General features: G+C 53.6%; 8 protein-coding genes across 8 annotated transcripts; 7 read left to right on the top strand and 1 right to left on the bottom strand.

The window, feature by feature from the left end:
- Positions 1-645: 645 nt before the first annotated feature.
- GMORB2_2708 (uncharacterized protein) lies at positions 646-1,368 on the top strand (the record flags this gene model as incomplete). The annotated part of the gene is made up of 1 exon (XM_035464686.1): positions 646-1,368. The coding sequence occupies one exon, from the start codon at positions 646-648 to the stop codon at positions 1,366-1,368; it is 723 nt and encodes a 240-aa protein (XP_035319356.1).
- A 402-nt stretch (positions 1,369-1,770) lies between these two features.
- On the bottom strand, positions 1,771-2,375 carry GMORB2_2709 (large subunit ribosomal protein L38e; the record flags this gene model as incomplete). Its single annotated transcript, XM_035464687.1, has 4 exons — positions 1,771-1,805; positions 1,898-2,026; positions 2,243-2,276; positions 2,346-2,375. 4 exons carry the CDS (start codon positions 2,373-2,375, stop codon positions 1,771-1,773), a joined length of 228 nt encoding a protein of 75 aa, XP_035319357.1.
- Positions 2,376-3,038: 663 nt separating this feature from the next.
- Positions 3,039-3,256, top strand: GMORB2_2710 (uncharacterized protein; the record flags this gene model as incomplete). Its single annotated transcript, XM_035464688.1, has 2 exons — positions 3,039-3,048; positions 3,114-3,256. 2 exons carry the CDS (start codon positions 3,039-3,041, stop codon positions 3,254-3,256), a joined length of 153 nt encoding a protein of 50 aa, XP_035319358.1.
- Positions 3,257-4,048: 792 nt separating this feature from the next.
- GMORB2_2711 (uncharacterized protein) lies at positions 4,049-5,470 on the top strand (the record flags this gene model as incomplete). The annotated part of the gene is made up of 1 exon (XM_035464689.1): positions 4,049-5,470. The coding sequence occupies one exon, from the start codon at positions 4,049-4,051 to the stop codon at positions 5,468-5,470; it is 1,422 nt and encodes a 473-aa protein (XP_035319359.1).
- A 720-nt stretch (positions 5,471-6,190) lies between these two features.
- Positions 6,191-7,246, top strand: GMORB2_2712 (NAD(P)H-dependent flavin oxidoreductase YrpB, nitropropane dioxygenase family; the record flags this gene model as incomplete). The annotated part of the gene is made up of 1 exon (XM_035464690.1): positions 6,191-7,246. One exon carries the CDS (start codon positions 6,191-6,193, stop codon positions 7,244-7,246), a length of 1,056 nt encoding a protein of 351 aa, XP_035319360.1.
- A 2,711-nt stretch (positions 7,247-9,957) lies between these two features.
- GMORB2_2713 (uncharacterized protein) lies at positions 9,958-10,404 on the top strand (the record flags this gene model as incomplete). Its single annotated transcript, XM_035464691.1, has 1 exon — positions 9,958-10,404. The coding sequence occupies one exon, from the start codon at positions 9,958-9,960 to the stop codon at positions 10,402-10,404; it is 447 nt and encodes a 148-aa protein (XP_035319361.1).
- A 1,028-nt stretch (positions 10,405-11,432) lies between these two features.
- GMORB2_2714 (ATP-dependent RNA helicase DDX18/HAS1) lies at positions 11,433-13,660 on the top strand (the record flags this gene model as incomplete). The annotated part of the gene is made up of 5 exons (XM_035464692.1): positions 11,433-11,813; positions 11,988-12,489; positions 12,607-12,968; positions 13,086-13,205; positions 13,292-13,660. 5 exons carry the CDS (start codon positions 11,433-11,435, stop codon positions 13,658-13,660), a joined length of 1,734 nt encoding a protein of 577 aa, XP_035319362.1.
- A 502-nt stretch (positions 13,661-14,162) lies between these two features.
- On the top strand, positions 14,163-15,971 carry GMORB2_2715 (FAD/FMN-containing dehydrogenase; the record flags this gene model as incomplete). The annotated part of the gene is made up of 1 exon (XM_035464693.1): positions 14,163-15,971. The coding sequence occupies one exon, from the start codon at positions 14,163-14,165 to the stop codon at positions 15,969-15,971; it is 1,809 nt and encodes a 602-aa protein (XP_035319363.1).
- Between the last annotated feature and the right edge of the window lie 4,016 nt (positions 15,972-19,987).

Raw genomic sequence — 19,987 nt, forward strand, 5'->3', positions numbered from 1 at the left:
CCTGTGGCCTATTCAACGATCTGGTTCTTCCTACTCCTAGTTACTCGTACAACCCACTCGGCTAAGAAAGGATGATGTAGAAATAGTGGCCAAAGAGGTGTTTTGCTAAGTCTAGTCTTCCCCGGAAGAAGGTTTTCCCGTTATACGTCATCCTGTTTGCTCCGACAATTTAGGAAGTGGCGTGACGAGTATATGAGTACTCCGTACATGGCGAGGCGCAGCGAGGAGAGCGAGGAAATGACGGGAAATTCACGAGACAAATCTCCTGACTTCCTCCATGGTCTAGTCGATGAATCCTCATTTCTGAAGAGTATATAATTGGCAATGGGAAGCAACGGATATTAGCATCTCTACCTACATTCTAAGACAATCGACACAACCACGTATTACACACGCGCACAGACGGCATAGTCATTTATTACTAAAACCATTACATCAACATTACCCACCCGCATCATGCTCCATGCTACTAGGCAGTTCTTGGCGACGTCACGCCACCACCAATTCTCACTGCGCTCAAATACCCGCACGTCAGACAAGCAAGAAGATCATCGTCACCATCTAAGGCATCACCTCCATCCGAAAGCCAGCAACAACAAAGGAAACAAGCTCAACGGCCGCAACGGGCCGCCATCACCACCCAAAATGCCCGTCGTCGAATGCGCCGTCATCAAGCTCCGTCAGGGCTTCAACGAACTAGACCTGTACGAGCAGCTGATGGAGGGCCTCGACGCCCAGGACGACTGGGTACGGTGCCACCAGCCTCACCTCCTCCGGGGCAAGAGGTATCAGCACAAGGTGCGCCACGACCAGGAGAACCTGAGCAGCCTGTACATGACGCACACGGACCCGGCCTACCTCCTCGTCACCGCACCGTGGGACTCCCCCGAGACTCATGGGGAGTGGCTCAAGAGCGACGAGAACAAGACCACATTCTCAGGCTTCTACGAGTGTCACCTCTCACCCGACGCTGACGCCGTCAGCGTGTGCCATGTCGTGCCCTCTGGTACCGCCACCACGCCTCGCAGTAGCAGCTGCAGCAGCAGGCCGCCGACCTTCAAGAAAGCCTTCCATGTTGAGAAGAGACTCGTCGACAGGGCGGACAAGGATGCGGCGCAGCGTGTCCTGGAGGAGCTCATCGCCGCGGCTAAGGAGGCGGGTGACCAAGTATGGGCCGGATGGACCGTCAAGGATTCCAGCGGGGCCGAACACGACGAAGAGATAGAGGAACTGATCATCTTTTCGGAGAGGGAGTATGATTTCGGAATCGGCCGGACCAAGCAATCATTCCTCTTTAACCCAATCACGGTTCCAAACCCGGTCATTGTTGGAGGAGGAGAGGAGGATGACGACGAGGGAAGCAGTTAGATCATTTCAAAGGATGGAACATGAACGCCACAGCACATATTTTATTCGACCTTTTCTTCGAGCTTTGGTGTGCAGGAGTCAGGAAGCAAGGAAAGAATGATAGGATGGTTTCACGTTTTTTTTTTTGAAGAGTCTGGGAGGGATTCCCCTTATAGATTTCGTTTTTTTTATCTTTGTTAAAACAAGCCATGGCCTTTTCAGCACATGAAATGCAAGGTTAAAATTCCCGAGACGCCCAGATTTCGTGTGGCACGGTACGTGACCCTAGCACGACAAGAATGATTCTACCACCCCGTGCATCCTCATGAATCCCATCCTGGTTTGTATGTCATGATCCGTTCCTTTTTTCTCTCATTTTGACCCTCCCAAGAATTTCAGTTTCTTATCTTCTTTTTTTTCCGCTTAGTTCTTGTTGGGGACGTCGGTGATGGTCAGGGCTGTTGGAGGGGGGGGGGACTGGTTAGCAAGGTTCTGGTCGGGGGGCAGGAAGAATCGGGCGAAGCGAGAAGTAAGGGAGAGAAAAACGCACTAGGAGGGAGGCTCTGCTTGAGCTTCTCGGCCTTGTCAGAGTCCTTGACTACCAGGGTGTACAGGTGCTTCTGGCAGCGGACCTTGAACTTGACGTTGCCGACCTGCTTGTTCTTCTTGATCCGGGCGGCTGAAATTAGGACAGTCAGTACACATCTTTTTCCCTCTCTTGTTTGATCGCGTGGCGTTCGTGTTGGGAGAAAGGGGAGAGCAACTATGCACACGGCCATCCCCCTTTTCTCCCCCTATTCCATTTCTAGATTGAGGAGAGGAGCCGTGCGCATGTTGCTGTCTTGTTGTTCGGGGTTCATGAAAGGAGGAGATTTTTTTATTTGTTTTGACATACAAGAAGCGTCCTTCCGACGGCAGATCTCGATGAACTGTTTGAGTGAGCGTTAGCCATCAGAGACCGAATGAAAGTAGAGGTTCGATTATAAACAGTATCTCACCTTCTTAATATCAGCGACCTCCCGAGGCATTTTGGCGGTTGTTCAATGGGATTGATGGAGGGTGGGAATTGAACAAATTGTCGTGATGGGAATCGGGTTGAGCGGGTGTTAGGCGTGGATTTATTTTCTACTCAGACGTTTTGATTTTGTGCGTCTGCGTTACCCGTTTTGGCGCGGGACCCGCACAGGCCAAATATTCGTTGTGTGTGCGTTAGGAGGGGGCTTCCTCCCCCCCCCAGACCCCTCCTAACGTCTTCAGCCACATAATTATCTCTGTCCCGTCCTTTGTGGCTGATGAGATTTTGCTGAGCCACATATTTAGCCACACCTCTGCTGAGAGACAAGGGTCACATAATACGTCACACTGTCTCGAGGATGATGGTGCCACCACCACCACCATTTGAACCCGAAAGACTAGATCTCATGTGAGGTGAACTAGAGGACACATCTCCGGTAGATTAACCATACTCTATAAGATAGAGCCGATTGAGTTCCCCTCTCTGTCATAAGCTGATACTTTGAACAGAAATATCCACAACGGTCGTTGCTTCATCTGCAATCGTGTCCCGTCTCTCCGTCAAGATGCCTACACCGTTGGACAACGCGATGAAATCCAAGGTACGTTGATCCCCCGCCATATGCAGAGACTTATCTACGCTGACAACTTTTCTTTTTTTTACCCTTCCAAAGAACATGCTCCTGGGTAAGCGCTATAATCCTACCGATGTCTCACTGCATGTACAAAAGGCTGACATGTGAGGGAACAAGCCTTTGGCGGCGCCATTGTGGCCACAGGAGTCTGGTCCATCTGGGGCGGCGACATGTTCCCCGCCGAGTCTGACCCTACGGGAAAGCCCGAAGATTGGACGGAAGAGGAGATGCGTCGATGGCTGAGAAAGGTGAGTGACTGATCGGTCCGGGAGGGGGGCCCTGCAGCGCATGATACAGTATTTCTCACACTCTTCTCCTGTGACAGAGGAATCTGTTTCCCAGTGAGACGGCATCGAGAAAGGAGTTGCTGGCTAGGATTCTTGCCAACATGAGGGCACCTCGGAAATGACTAAAACATTCGTATTATTATCCGATTACGAGTAGATTATAACACCAAGATTTCGATGATTGATTCGATTGATAAAAAGCACTACCATCCATTCACACAAATAGTAATAGCAAGGGAAAAAAAAAAAGGCTGAAGTAGGTTGGAAGTCAGTCGTCGTCATAGTCGCGGTCATCATGGTGGTGACGTGATACCCTGGACGGAAGATTTGGCGCTGTGCATGCGCTGTAACATACGGCCAGAACGCTAAGAGACGGCTCCCAGGCAGCTTCCCGCCCCAAGCAACCCCGGCACTCTCTTCTACGTTTCCTCCCCCACTCCACCGTGTCAGAAGATTGTCCCCAACCACATCATGGCCTCCACTCCCAATCCCACCAACCTCGTCATTTCCCATATCACAACACGTCCTTTCGCGGTGACAAGTAGGAAGCAACACGAACGGTGATAAGCGACTGCGAGGAAAACTCAACCATCTCTCCTGGCTGATATGGTCAAATAGTCAGAGAGAGACAGAGAGACAGAGAGAGAGAGAGAGAGAGAGAGAGAGAGAATATCCGTAACACGATAGTGGCGCCTAGCAAAAGTGCGGCGTCGACACCGACAGAAGACGGGCGCCGTGCGCACAGCACACAACCGTCCGATCATCATGGCTTTTCTCGAGGACCCCCGATTACGACAGCGCTGGAACCAAATCACCCACGATGCCGAGACGGCGACGGAGAATGCCGCCGCGGGCATCTGGTCCTTCCAGCAGCACTATGTGAACCCCTGCCTGGGATCGCTGGCCCGATCGGTCGAGAAGTGCACGGCGGTATGTCTGGGAGACGTCGAGGAGCGGCGGCGACGGCAGCGCGAACGGTCACGGTCGCGTGCCGAGAACATGTTTGACTTTTACGACGACTGGTACGAGGAGGAGGAGCAACGCGGCGGCCTGCTCGGCGGCTGGGGCGGCGAGGACTGGGACAGGCTGCTGGCCGGTACGGGGAGTGGCAGCGGCACCCAGAGGAAGAAGGCGTCGGGTGAAGGCGTGACGGACAGTCAGCCACGACGGAAACGGGGCATGAGCTACGGCACCCGCGGCGGTCGTGGCCGGCGCAAGACGACGATCGGCCAGGACTCGACCATCATCCCCAGCACACAGCCCATCGGCCTACTCAGCAAACTTCCCTGGAGGATGGGTGGCACTCTGCGCTACAAGCCGAGTGCGGCAGATCTCCAGGACCACCCGGGGAAGCACGACGACGCCGAGTCGACGCCCCTTCTGGGAGGCGGAGGCGGATCCGGTAACATGCATGCCGACGACAGCGACGCCGACGACAGCGACGACCAACATAACCAGCAAAATCATTCGCCTCAGTCACTGCGCAAACGTAGCGGCACGACAGGATCCGGCGACACGTCGGACTCGTACCGCTCACGGGGCGACCTGCTCCCGAGCGACGGCGAGGGAGAGGAGGACGCGATACCGCTCGACGATGAAGTCACGTACGACATGATCCGCAAAGACGACCGGAGCAGTGGGAAGACCACACGCAGTAGCAAGGGCAAGGGCCCCGCCATGAATGGCGTCTCTAGGACTGTTTCCCGCACCACCATAGGTTCCATGGGCTCCCGCGAATCGCTCTGGGTGCTACGGGCATCCACGGGCTCGGTGCCGTCCGTGGCAGGCCACACGCCTGCGTTCACGCAGGATGACCCAGATGTGGAGGAGGAAGAGCTGCACCGCGAAGAGGAAGAGAAGCTGGCCAGACAGAAGGAGGCGGCGGCACAGCTGACAGAGGCCAAGGGACTGAATACGCAGAGTCGACAGTCTGACGAGCCCAAATTCGAGACTGCGGTGGATGGCGACGATGAGGATGACGAGTACGACGACGACGAGTTTGACACTACAAATTATTACCGTGATGATGATGAGCCGCCGCCTGCATCGCAACAACAACAACAACAACAACAACAACAACAACGACAACAACAGCGACAACAAGAACAAGGACGACCACAGCCATCTGGCCATGATCAACGCCCTGGCGATAATTTCGTGCCTGCGCGACTGCCCTTCTTCGGCTGAGATGACTATAAAATGCTTTCTTCTTTGCTGCATCTAGCTCGGGCGTTTTCTTTTGCGGGGGGGGGGGGGGGGGAAGCGTAAAGACTCCATCTCATACACACATTATGTTTATGTATGTACTTTGCGACATGACAAAATCTGTACTATTTTTTTCTTCTTTTGGGTTGTAATAGACATGCCTAATGATATGTAGAGGACCAATTACAAGATATTGATGATGAAGAGGTATGATCGATGACAATACACAGATGCCAACAAGACGTTGGGGATAATCATCAACCCCTTAGCAACTTAAAACGTGCCTCGGTTTCTAGTGATGATGACGATCCCAACATAAGAGACAAGCTGGATTGTACATGCATCTTGCGAGATGGTGCCCCGATTCGGTAATGCCTCGGTGGGTTCCGGGACACCCCCGCCAAGTCGATTTGCCGTCGGGGGCTGGTTCCCCCGCGGTTTGCTTGGATTATGATCTCCGCATATCGGCCCCAACAGCTGGGGAAGAGAGCTATATGAGTGAGAGATTTCCTCTGTCGACGAGGGCTGTAGCTTGTTGTTGTTTCTGTATCATATCATGATACCGTGGGACTTTTTTTCTAATATTTTGAGCCATTCGTCTCATTGATGCAATTCATCTATCGTTCACATTATATTTGAGGAGGGAAGAAAAGAAGGCCAAGGAGAGAAGAATCGGTGCTACGACTACCTGACATGCTCACGATGGCACATACCGGCCCCATCACGACGCCGCTCACGACGCTGCTGGGGATAGAGCACCCGATTGTGCTGGCGGGTATGGCACGGACATCAGGCGGGCCGCTGGCGGCTGCAGTGTCGAACGCGGGCGGCCTAGGCGTCATCGGCGGCTTCAAGTACACGCCCGACCAGCTGCGGGAGATCATTGCGGAGATGAAGGCCAACTTTGAGCGGCCGGACCTGCCGTTCGGCGTGGACCTGGCCCTGCCGCAGGTGGGCGGGAACGCGCGCAAGACCAACCACGACTACACCAACGGCAAGCTGGAGGAGCTGATCGACATCACCATCTCGAGCGGGGCGCGGCTGTTCGTCAGCGCGGTGGGGGTGCCGCCGCGGCACATCATCGATCGGCTGCACGCGGCCGGCATCCTGGTGATGAACATGGTCGGGCACCCGAGGCACGCCGTCAAGGCGCTCGACATGGGCGTGGACATGGTGGCGGCGCAGGGCGGCGAGGGCGGCGGGCACACGGGCGACGTGGCGACGACGGTGCTGATCCCGGCCGTGGTCGACGTGGCGCGCCGGTACCGGCCGGCGATGCTGGGCGGCCAGCAGCACGCCCTCGTGCTGGCGGCGGGGGGCATCTCCAACGGGCGCGCGCTCGCGGCGTCGCTCATGCAGGGCGCCGCGGGCGTCTGGGTGGGCACCCGGTTCGTCGCCTCCGTGGAGGCCGGGTGCAGCGAGCAGCACAAGCGAGAGGTCGTCAGCTGCGGCTTCGACGACACCGAGCGGACCCTCGTCCTCTCGGGACGGCCGCTGCGCATGAAGTCCAACGACTACATCCGCGCCTGGCACGACCGCCCCGACGAGCTGGCCAGGCTGTGCGCCGCCGGCACCGTGCCCATCGAGCACGACATCGACCAGGGGAACGACATTGACGTGCCTCACATCATGGGTCAGGTCGCCGGGTCCATCCACGAGATACAGCCCGCCGGTGACATTGTCAGGGACATGGTGCGGGAGGCGACAGACATGCTCAAGCTGGGGGCCCAGTACCTTAACAGTCGGAGCAGGCTGTAGCCGATTCTTTTTTCCTCGGTTCTTTGCCCTTTTTTTTTCGCTCTTTCTTTTTTCTTTCTTTTTCCTTTTTGTTTGTCGACCGACTGGGTCGCCTTTGTGTTGTCAAGTAAACGTCATGGAAGTAAGGTCACAACACCTGAAAAGAGGGGGGGAGGGGGGGAACAGGTGGTTGGGTGGATGTTACGTCGTAGCAGACACTGGCAAAATAATCATCTGATGTTTTTTTCTTTCTCTTTTTTCTTTCTTTTCTTTTTACATGTAATACATGTACGGAGAAGTACCTGCGATGGCTGTCCGTTGAATGTAAGGCGACTTCATGGGAAGCTCTGAATAGGACCCCTCTGCTTGTTCGAATCAGGCCATGAAAGTGCAATTCCCTTGATTAGATCAGGCAACGATGAGGCATGGAAATGATGAGAAGGAGAGGGGAAGAGAGATAATTCCGGAGCGCTTATCGCCAACGCAATGGCCGATAGATCTAGACCCCTAGCCCTTGTTTGTGAGGTCCACAGAGCGGAATAATGATACGGATTGAAGGTATCGATACGAGGACCTCTCGCATCGGAACCCTCGGGCCAAGGTAAGCGAAGCAAGGATATATTATAAGCTGTAATACTCGTAAAAGGTTGGCAAGTTGGGAAGAAAACGGCCCGTTAACCGATGGTCCGCTTCTCTTCTTCTTGTCTGCTTCTCGCCTCTTCTGCATTGTCTGGGACATGCGTGCAATGCAGGTCTGCTACCTCGTAATACTATGCGAGGAGCCGCTTTCTTCCGGGCGAATATACTTGGTTACATCTCTTATGGGGTTAATAATACACGTACCGATTACACTCTCGTACGGGTCAACTATGGAGTCCTTGACGATACGGGAGAAAGGGGGAAAGCAGGAATCGCACCTATATCCATAGGACATGCGGTGAAAAGGGTTTCCGAGTATACGGAGTTTCTTACTGGAATAGAAATAAATGCATCGTACTCGGACTTTCTTTGGCAAAGTAAGAGGTACAGGTACGGAGCAGTACTACTACGTAGTATTATTAGCAGTGGGCATTAATTATAGAGTACGGAGCAATCTGTAATCTGTACACAGGTACGAGTAGAAGAAAGGTGAGGAGCTCTTGCGGATACGTGTACCCGTAAGCTCGTGTTGCTTAGCTGCCAACTCTGATCAGTTGTTGCTATTAATACTTGCCGGGACTCGGAAGGATTGACATGCGCGGGGTTGCTAGTCTAGTCAGTATTGATGAATACCTTGGGACCTTGGGCGGGCATCATACGGTATACCGGACAAGGTCCAAGACCCAAGACCCAAGGAGTCAAGGACCGAGCCTGTCCTTAGACCCAGAGGGGAAGCACGGATCGGTGCCAAGGTCTAGGAGTGTGCCGTAGCTTGGTAGAGTAGAGCCGTAGAGTTGTGAGAGTTATGCGAATAAGGTGAGCATGAATCGAATTTCCCAGCTGGCCACCTTTCTCTCTGCTCTTCTACATACTGATCTACGGTATGCAGTTACCAGGTTGCTGTTCCCCTATTTCTCTGCTACACTCTCGTCTCTTCTTAGTTGAGATGTGTTATGTGAGTATCATATGCAGCTTGCAAATCGCGATACTACTGCCTTTACATGTAATAATACTAGGTAGTATATAGCAACGATATGCTCCCTCTTCTCGGTTGAAGATGTGGGGTAATACCTGTAATGCTAGACATCATACGAATATCAATATGAATACTCCGTATTTACGAAGACAACATGCATACAGAGACAACGGCGTAGTAATGATATCGAATACGACAAACTACATACTAGTAGGTATACATGGTCAGAGTCCCGCCCCGCTCCTCTTCTACTCTCTCCCAAAGTTCCATCGTAAACCGTCTATTAGTAACAACAATTGGGTTCAGAAATACGAGGAAGACGGGCTAGGCAAGGCCTGGCGTGCGGCACTCCGGCTTGCAGAGTAGTCAGACTATTCACAACTTTCGATGCTCGGGTCATCGTCCTGACCTGGTCAGAAACTAAGAGCCGGACACTAGGAAAGAAAGGGACAAGAGAAGAAAACAGAAATAAAACCAAGAAAAATTTTGAGAGGTCAGCTGGCCCTATATACGTGCCGTAGTAGACTAGGCCATAACTCGCGTAGGGGGGAGAGGATGAAGTGTGTGTCTGTGTGGTTCCGTCTGTCGATTGGTACTACCGTATTGCTCACTACAAGAGGTATGTTGATCTTGCCGCTCCCAACTCGAACAATCCAGTTAACCGAGGACGGGGCTGTTGCCGCGGATCGGCTTAGGGGCGGGATGGGAATACGAGGCGGTTCTTGGCCGTGCCGCTTGTTGTGTCTATGATGGGGGAAAACGTGGGACCCAATTTGGCTGCAACGTTCGATTCCACAAGGGTCCTCGATTCACAGTCAATACCCGGGGTTTTTTACGAGGGGGTTGATGCCTGTCTCTCTTCGTGCGGACAGCATAGAGAGGAAGAGAAGAATAGAGAGAAAGAGAGGGAGAGAGAGAGAGAGAGGCACTGAGTCTGACGAGTATAAAGACGATACCATGGTCCGACCTCTCTTGAGATCACAATTCCTCTTCTTCTTCGTATCCTTATTCTTCTCATCAGCGCTCGATCATCTACATATCCATCTCTTACAGTACCACATACACACACACACACACACACACACACACACATCAAACTACTTTCAGATTATAAAAAATGAAGTTCTCCGCCACCGCCCTCCTCACGGCCGTCCTCGCCTCGACGGCCGCTGCTGCCCCCGCCACCTCGGAGGTCAAGTCCATGTCCACGGCAGCCACCTGGACCATCACCGACTTCAAGCGCGTCTGCAACGAGGCCGACACGTCTTGCGACTGGTCGTTCGGCATCAAGGACGCCGACAAGATCACCAAGTGCGCCTACACCGTCAAGAAGACGGGAGACGCCCCCGCCAGCCGCACCTCGCAGACCGGCGTCGCCTGCGGTGCCTACAGCGTCACCTCGGCCTGGAGCGGCCAGTTCGGCGAGGGCCAGGGCTTCACCACTCTCAGCGTCGTCGACTACGCCGCCAAGACGATCGCCTGGCCGGCCTACACTGACAACCAGCTCGCTGCCGGAACGGTTGTCAAGCCTGACCAGAGCTACCCTGTCCAGGCTCTCCCTTAAGAGGGGAATACCCTCATACTCTTCATGTTCCCCCCATTTCTCAAAGAGGAGGAGAAGCAAGTGGGAATGACGGAATCTGCAACAAGACATGGGTTTTGAAGCTCAGCATTGTCTGAGACCCTAGGAGGAGGAGAAGGAGGAGGAGGATATCGCTCTGGAATCTGTCTTTTCTGATCCACCTTACATATATTACACTCTCCTTTTGGATATAATAGTAATACGGGCATGCCCTCATGAGAGGGGGGGAAAAATACAAGTATATAAAATCCATATATTGGAAACTGAAGGAAAGAAAGAGAGAACCGGTTTAGTACATAGCTATCAATACATGCTTTGGCTCTCTCTGACTTCTGCTTGAAAGATTGTATATATTAATACCTGCAGGCTTGTCAGACGTTTGTTCATCGGACTCGAACAAAATTTTAGTCTCAGGGTAAAGACATCTCCCTCCCCCCCCCCGTGATAAACTCGCCCTTGTGGGAGGTCAACATCACAGCGACCACAACTCTCGCCGTCAAAGAGGCACGGGCCGACAGCTGCTAGACTCGACATAGTTCACCGGGTGGCTAGAAGGTAGTGGCCAGGCCTCCTCCTCGATGATAGCTACCGGGTAAGGGATTAGCTATCGATGAGCCACAGGGACATGTTGTGTGTGTGCTGTCATGAAACATTTGGTTGGCCCATATTACTAGTCATGATTTGAATCTCTACCGAGATAAAGAAGAGAAAAGGCGATCTCAATGGGAAGAAAAGAAGAGATGGCAATTGAAGAATCGCTCTTATTGACATTTGACATATGATGATGACAGGAGAAAAAGTTGGAGTGGGGAATCTTTCAAGCGGATGTTTATCGATAAGTAATAAGTGGAGCAATCGCATGGCTGACTGCAACTTTTTTTCTTTTTTTCTTTTCTTTTCTTCTCTTTTTGATTCTGACTAGGAACCTTTTCTCTTCCTTCTTTCTTCCGCCATAGAGTGGTAAAACATCGACGTAACAAGGCGTACGGACCAAGTAAAGGAAACGAACAATGGGATTGTCTACCTCAAACAAGAAGCGAAAGCTTCGCGACGATGCCGACGCCGACGCCGCTCCTACCGAGTCCATCGTCGCCACCACCACCAAAAAGTCCAAGAAGGCCAAGAGCCCCGCGCCACCGGTTGAGCCTCCCAGCGACAACGACGACGAGGAAGAGGAGGGAGAGGAAGAGGAGGAAGGCAGAGAGGAGGGTGTCGAGAAGAAGGATGCTGAAAATGATGATGACGAGGCTCTCCCCCACAACGGCGGCTCCGACTCTCTATTACCGCCTGCCAACGACGCCGAGAAATTCGAGGACCTCAACCTGTCGGATAAGACGATGAGTGCCATCCGGGAGATGGGATTTACGAAGATGACCAAGATTCAGCGCAGCGTACGTTTTTCTTCTCAGTCATCTTTCTGAATTGACTACACACACACACACACACACACACACACATATATATATATATTCATATAAGTGTGCGCGTGTCTGCGTGTGTGCTAGGGGATGAGGAGACTCGTATCCGACAAGACAGACTGACAGACGATGATGTATCATCTATAGGCAATACCCCCACTTCTGGCCGGAAAGGACGTTCTCGGAGCGGCCAAGACGGGATCCGGAAAGACGATGGCCTTCCTCGTTCCGGTGGTGGAGATGCTATGCTCGCTGAGGTTCAAGCCTCGCAACGGGACGGGGGCCATCGTGGTGTCGCCGACGCGCGAGCTGGCGCTTCAGATCTTCGGCGTGGCGCGCGAGCTGATGAAGAACCACTCGCAGACGTACGGCATCGTCATCGGCGGCGCCAACCGAAATGCCGAGGCCGAGAAGCTGTCCAAGGGCGTCAACCTGCTCATCGCCACGCCCGGACGTCTGCTCGACCACCTGATGAACACGCCCTTCGTCTTCAAGAACCTGCGCTCCCTCATCATCGACGAGGCAGACCGCATCCTCGAGGTCGGATTCGAGGACGAGATGAGGAAGATTGTCGACATCCTCAAGCCGGCGGACAAGCAGAAGAATCGTCAGACTATGCTGTTCTCTGCCACCCAGACGACCAAAGTTGGTATGTACTCTCTGCTCGCTTGATGGTTTTTCTCTTCTTTTCTTTGTCCCCCCCACTCCATCATAATACAATCATTATAAATATATTCTGACTATTTCTCTTCTTCCTAAATAAAAGAGGACCTCGCCCGAATCTCTCTCCGTCCCGGCCCCTTGTACATCAACGTCGACGAGGAACAGCAGTTCAGCACCGTCGAGGGCCTGGAGCAAGGGTACGTCATCTGCGAGGCCGACAAGCGATTCGTCCTGCTCTTCTCCTTTCTCAAGACGATGAAGGACAAGAAGAAGAAGGTCATCGTCTTCTTCAGCAGCTGCAACTCGGTCAAGTACTACGCCGAACTGCTCAACTACATTGATCTCCCCGTGCTGGACCTGCACGGAAAGCAGAAGCAGCAGAAGCGCACAAACACCTTTTTCGAGTTTAGCAATGCTTCTCATGGTATCCTCATCTGCACTGATGTTGCTGCCCGTGGTCTTGATGTATGTTTCATCTCTCCCTCCCTCCCTCTCTCTCTCTCTCTCTCTCTCTCTCTCTCTCTCTCTCTCTCTCTCTTCATCCATCTCGATGATAAAAATCGCTGACGTACACCGATACAGATCCCCGCCGTCGACTTCATTGTCCAGTTTGACCCCCCGGACAACTCGACCGACTACATTCACCGCGTCGGTCGTACGGCCCGTGCCAACAGCAAGGGACGCAGTCTCCTGTTTCTCCAGGTAATTCATCACCAGGACACTCCTTCCCCCCCCTCCTTCCCTCCTCTTTTTGTCATGCGAAACAGAAAAGATACTGACCCGACCAGCCCAACGAGGTCGGCTTCCTGACTCACCTCAAGGCGGCTCGCGTCCCCGTCGTCGAGTTTGAGTTCCCGGCCAAGAAGATCAAGCCGGTACAGTCTCAGCTGGAGAAGCTGATTGGGCAGAACTACTTCCTTTCGCAGAGCGCAAAGGAGGCCTTCAAGTCGTACCTGCACGCCTACGCCAGTCACAGCCTGCGGTCCGTCTACGACGTGACCAAGCTGGACCTGGCCAAGGTGGCCAAGAGCTTCGGCTTCACCACCCCGCCGCGCGTCGACATCACACTCGGCCAGAGCATGGGGAGGAACAAGGTGCAGGGGAGGAGAGCGTACGGTAGCCAGCCGAAGCAGGGGTCCAACGGAAGGAGGAGGTGATGGGGTGAACGGCTGGGAATTAAATAGAAAAGATTTTAATGTGTGGGTGTGTGTGTACATTGGCGTTTGCAGCTTTCTTCTTCTCCTTCCAGCACCGAGTCATTCAATGCCATGATGCTGTCCATCTTCGATCGTATAAAGTGATGCAGAGCGAATGGGGTGGCTGTGTAGACCGAGACCGGTATGCCCAGGTCTATTGCTTATATTAAAATACTAGTACGGAGTACGTAATACTACTTTATTTGACGGATCGCGTCACTGCATGTACCACCAAGCCGCACCCAGACGCGCGTACCTTGGCACATTCACAGACAGACCACCGGCGACGACTCGCCCTCCTCACAGCCTCGCGAGTACTTCTTGCGGTGAGTTCTTCCCGTTGACCTCTCCGGACCTCGTCATCCACCTCCCTCTGTCCCGATTCTTCTCCTCACGCCATCAATCATTTCCCCACCTACCGGCAGGAAAGAGAGCTGACGATATCGACGGCAGAAGAAGGACGATGGAAGCTCACAAGGCCCTGGTAGCCGGGGTATCCGAGCGGGTCAAGCACTTCCACGAGACCAAGCAGGCCTTCCGGATCTACCACGGGTCGACCAACAGCACGCGTCAGTCGCACCGGCGGGCGGACAACACGGTGGACACGAGCCAGCTGAACAAGGTGCTGTGGGTGGACGTGGAGAAGCGGACGGCGCTGTCGGAGCCCAACGTGCCGCTGGGCCAGCTGCTGGAGGCGACGCTCAAGCACGGGCTGGCGCCGCCGGTGGTGATGGAGTTCCCCACCATCACCGTCGGCGGCGGCTTCTCCGGCAGCTCGGGCGAGAGCAGCTCCTTCCGGCACGGCGCCTTCGAGGCCACGGTCGAGAGTATCGAGGTGGTCCTGGCCGACGGGACGGTGACGACGGCGTCGCGCACCGAGAGGCCCGACCTGCTCTGGGGCGCCGCCTCGGCCTTTGGCACGATCGGCGTCGTCACCCTGGTCGAGGTCCAGCTGCGGCCGGTCAAGCCCTACGTGGAGATGCGCTACCTCCACTGCGCCACGCCGGAGGAGTACGTCGACCGCATCGCCGTCGAGGCCGCCAAGCCCGACGTCGAGTTCCTCGACGGCATCGTCTACGCCCGCGACTCCACCGTCATCTGCTCCGGCCGCTTCGCCGACGAGGTGCCGCCGGGAAGGAAGGCGGTGGGCTTCACCCGCCGCTTCGACCCTTGGTTCTACCTCCGCGCGCGGGATGCCGAGAAGAGGCTCGTCAGGTCTGCTGCCAAGAAGGCTGCTGCTGCCGCCGCTGCCGGCACCGGCACCTCCGACAAGGACGGGGTACAGGAAGAGGTGGTCGACTACATCCCCATACGCGACTACCTGTTCCGGTATAACCGCGGCGGGTTCTGGATGGCCCGGTACGCCTTCGGCTACTTTCTCACGCCGTTCAACCGGCTGACGCGCGGGCTGCTGGACCACTTCATGCACACGTCGGTCATGTACCACGCCATGCACAAGAGCGGCATGCACGACATGTACGTGATCCAGGACGTGGGCGTTCCGTACGGCCAGGCCCCGGATTTCCACCGTTGGCTCGACGAGACCTACGCCATCTACCCGCTCTGGCTGTGCCCGCTGCGCATCCGCCGCGACGCGGCCGACTCGGCCCACGGGCTGCACGCCCAGTTCGCCGACCCGACCAAGACGCCGGAGACGCTGCTCAACTACGGCGTGTGGGGTCCCGTGTCGGGGACGCGGGCCGACATCGTGCGCAAGAACCGGCTCCTCGAGCACAAGGTGCAGCAGTGCCAAGGCAAGAAGTGGCTCTACAGCCACGCCTACTACACCGAGCAGGAGTTCTGGTCCCACTACGACCGCGACGCCTACGACGCCGTGCGCGTGCGCTACGGCGCCCACGACCTCCCCTCCGTCTACCAAAAGGTCCGCGTCGACTACCAGGCCGAGGAGGCCGCGCTGGCCGACAGGCCGGTCAAGGCCTTGCTGTGGAAGATCTGGCCCATCAGGGGTCTCTACGGCGTCTATTGCGCCTGGACCGGTGGCGATTATCTCCTCGAGAAGAAGAATGACGGCAAGACAAAGGAGAAGAAGAAGGAGAAGAAGAAGGAGAAGAAGAAGGAGAAGAAGAAGAAGGATGATGAGGGCAGTGTGCAGGATACGACGACGACGACGACGACGATGACGACGACGACGACGCCGAAGCCACCGCAATCTGCCGAGGCGTCTGGGGATGTAGCTGGCGATGCGTCTGGCGATGCACCCACAGGAAAACCTGTCGATACGCCCGCCGCTACGTCTGCCGCTAAGGCGTGACTGTAAGGCCGTGATGTTGTCGGAGAGGTCGAGGAGGGGAGGTTGTGGGTCGGTCCCGTTCGGAGCGTAGATGTTTGCTCGTCTCGATACCGAAGCGTGAAAGAGGAAATAATTCAACTAATTTTTGCTTTTGCTCTGATTTTCTTCGTTTTCCTGAATTCATACAGGATACGTTACACATTAATACACTGGGAGGTTGGGGGTTGGGGGTTGGGGGTTGTTTCTTGCTTAGTGCTTGTCCTAGATGGCCTGGTGATGTTTGGCATCACCTCTCTTTTTTTCTTTTTTCTTTGTCCCCCCCCCCCCCCCCCCCCTTTTTTTTTTTTTTTTTTTTTTTCCCCCCCCCCCCCCCCCCCTTTTTTTTTTTTTTTTCTTTCAAAAAAAAAAAAAAGGTTTAAAAAACAAGTCAAAGTAAATTCATCATTCCTTGTAAAACTCCTTGTTTCACATGTGAATTAGGGGGCAATGGCAAAAGATGACAGGGACCCGTTCTTTACTCTCCGCAACTCCTTTGACTCGTACGAGTAGTATAAGAAGAGAGTACGGTACCGATGATATTCGGCGTCCCGTCGGGTCTTGCCAAATCGCCTAGAACCTTTTTTTCATTTTTTTTTTTTCATTCTTTTGCTTCTCCCCCCCCTCCCCTTCCTCCTAGACCGCCGGGCCTACCCGAGAAAGGTCATCTGGGTTTTCGGGACGTCGGGCCTGGTTGCATAGCTGAAGATTGTGGCGTAGGGGCGACGATGCCGACGTGGCGGCGGGTCGTCGGGTATAATGGGCGGGTATTGCGTTCCACAATGGTCAGAGGTCAGCAGGCCACGATTTCTTCTTCTTCTTCTTCTTCTTTTCTCTCTTCTTCTTCTCTTCTCTCTTCTTCTCCTCCTCCTCTCTCTCTCTCTCTCTTGAAATACAAGCATTCGTTCTTGTCTTTTTTGCAGTTGGTATCTACGGGTATAGCCTTGATACTCGGCACATAGCAATAGCAATGAATACACATGTATCAAGGGTCAATGATATATGTACCAAGAGTCGATGCAAGACTGTTGGATGTGATGATTTGCCACCAGAGACTCTACATCATGGATGATGCGGTTATGACGGAGGAGGGGGTGTGTGGTGTGTGGTGTGTGGTGTGTGGTGTCCAGGTGTCAACTATGCTACACCTTACACCTTTTTGATAGCAATGAACGAATGGAATTACCATCTGCAACCGGTAAGCGATACCATGTACAGCAAGGTTGACCATGTCACAGCCTACCGATACAATCACCGAGGACCCCGAGAGATTCTAGATACGGAGCACGTACGGAGTACATGTAGTCGGATACGGATAGGTGTGTCAAGATGGAGGGAAGATCTGACACACACACAGACATATCCTACACAAGAGAACAGAACTGGGAAAATGAAGATGGAAAAAGGAGGGGGGAAAAAAAAAAAAAAAAAAAAAARAYARAMAAAATGACGGATCGCTGGGCAACCGGCAATGTTCGATGGTAATATGGCGGGTATCGGGGCGGATGTCGGCTACTGTGGGTCCAGGGATCCGATGCTCTGGAGGGGGGAGGTAACGAGGGATTAGATGCGTATAATGCGGGGACAAGTCACTGCGGGGGCCTGTCGTATCCGAGTTCCGAAAGAGCCGTGGGGCGTAGATCTGAGGGATGGATGATGTGTGTGGTATGTACATGTATGCATGAGAGATGGCGTTGGGGGGAGGAGCAGGTGAAGAGAGAGAGAGAGAGGGAGAGAGTATAAGAATGTGAAGAATACGAGAGACATGTCTGCTATAGGATAGTCTGTGCGCATCGTAGTGTATCGCTCGTAGGGAAGAGAGAGAGCTGCGGATCCGGCTGAGGTCGGCGCCCTCGGCATCCGCTTCGTCACCGCCTCCGCCGCCGGGTCACGGAGCCGATTGGGGGGGGGGGGGGGGGAGGGAGATTACAAGGGATAATACCGTGTTTTATTCTCTTTCCTTCCTTCATTCTTTCATCTCCATTCTTTTCTTGTGTGCTGATGGAAGTGACGAGTTTGACAGTAGTAGAGGAAAGAGGAAAGAGGAAAGAAAGAGGAGAGGAAGAGTGTTACAATACCAGCAATGCCTCAATTGCTGATATTGTACAGAGAGTACTCGTAGCCATACGGACCATGAGCAGCAGCACACGGTATAGTGCATCATCATCCTGCTCCCACTGTATAGGCCTTCGGGCCATCGGGGCGGGTACCGCACGGTCATGGCTTGGGGCCATGAAACGACGAGAGAGACGAGGTCCTTCTTTTTTGCTGCCGGCTGCAAGCTGCAGGATCAAGGCCTGTAATGGTCGTACTCGGCGATGGTGCACAGGCTTCTATAGGTAGAAAAATGGGTAGAGATGAATTGGTTACTCCACAGAAGCAATGCTACCTTGATGCAATTGCATGCTTATCCCGTATTGCAGTACACGTATTGACGTCTTCTGTCCGGCTCATGGGCCCCCCTCCCCCCGATATACATATACACTTGGCAGTAGTTTCTCTCTCGCCCTCACTCTCTCTCTCTCTCTCTCTCTCTCTCTCTCTCTATATATATATATATATTATTACCTACCAGTCATCATCTACCCAACTACTCCGTATACATGTACAGGTACAGGTAGGGTAGAGTATGTACATGCAGATGACCATGTGCATGCCGTGGGTAGGGCACTCCCCCGTACGTGGTCGACAAGTGAGAAGAAAAAAAAAATACAGCGCATTCCACTGTATCGTTTGGGGGGGGGGGGGATCAGCACTAATGACCGGCTCTGTACAGGTTACGGGACTGATACAGATTACTCTCTGATACCTCCTGTAGTAATATCACCCTATTACCTCTACTCTCAAGGGCCTCTTGGGCCTTATCCAGCTGAAGCCTAACTCTTGAGGACCTTCCTCCTTCGCTCCTTCCTGTAATGTTACATGTAGTTGCGTGATTCCCCAAAGAGGAATTTTTCCCTCTGTCGCTCCTTCCTCCCCCACCCCCCCCTTCTACCTACGAGTAATATTTATGTATTATTATCATTATATATTGATGCCTGTCTGTACCACTACGGAGTAGGTATATCGATACTTACTCCCGTATATGTAAATATGTAATTATATTACTAGAGTCTAGTGATAGTGTATTACAATCCTGTACCACTCACCCGTGCACACTTCACTATCCTCCTCCTTCCTCTCCTCCTCTTGTGTCCACTCCTCCATCATCCATCTTTTCACGGATAATCGCCTTTTCTCTTTCTCCTCATCTCGTCACCACACACACACACACACACACACACACACACACTCTCTCTCTCTCTCTCTCTCTATATCTCCTCTTCCTCTCTCCTCACCTCATCTTACCATCTCTCCTTCTCTTTTTTTCTCTCCCCTTTCCTCCCCCCACTCGCCCTTCACCCAGTTCATCCCGTCAATCAAACCAAATATCCCCTCCCCCCCCCCCCCCCCCCCCCCCCCCATAATCTCTAAACTCGCTACCCTTGCTGGGACAGCACTTTGTGTGTGTGTGTGCTATTTTATTTTATTTTTATTTTTATTTCAAAATCCCCCCCTGTCTCTTCCTTTCTCCTTCCGCTACCGGAATCGGTCCTCCGACCCTATCGCTCCATCGCCTATTCCACACACACACACACACTCTGTCTCTCTATCTCTCTCATACACATCATCTTTTCTCTCTCTTTCCCACCTTCTCTCTATCCTTCTATCTCTCCTTTCCTTCCACGCCAAAATCTCGCGCTCCAATGCGCGAGCCGAGATGGACTTGTCTTCTACAGTGTCCAACCCCAACTCTGCCCTAAACAGCAATCAACACCGCCAGCGACAGCCTCCTGACAATGGACATGGGCCCGCCACTGATATCATGAGCAGCCACTCCCTCCCCGACCAAGCGGGTACCCCCCAGTCCTCCTCGTCATCCCACCACCACCACCAACAACAACAACAACAACAACAACAACAGCAACAGCAACAGCAGCAGCAACAACAGCAAAGGCACC

Source organism: Geosmithia morbida (assembly GCF_012550715.1).
Source record: "Geosmithia morbida isolate 1262 chromosome Unknown scaffold_14, whole genome shotgun sequence".
Taxonomy (NCBI): Eukaryota; Fungi; Ascomycota; class Sordariomycetes; order Hypocreales; family Bionectriaceae; genus Geosmithia; species Geosmithia morbida.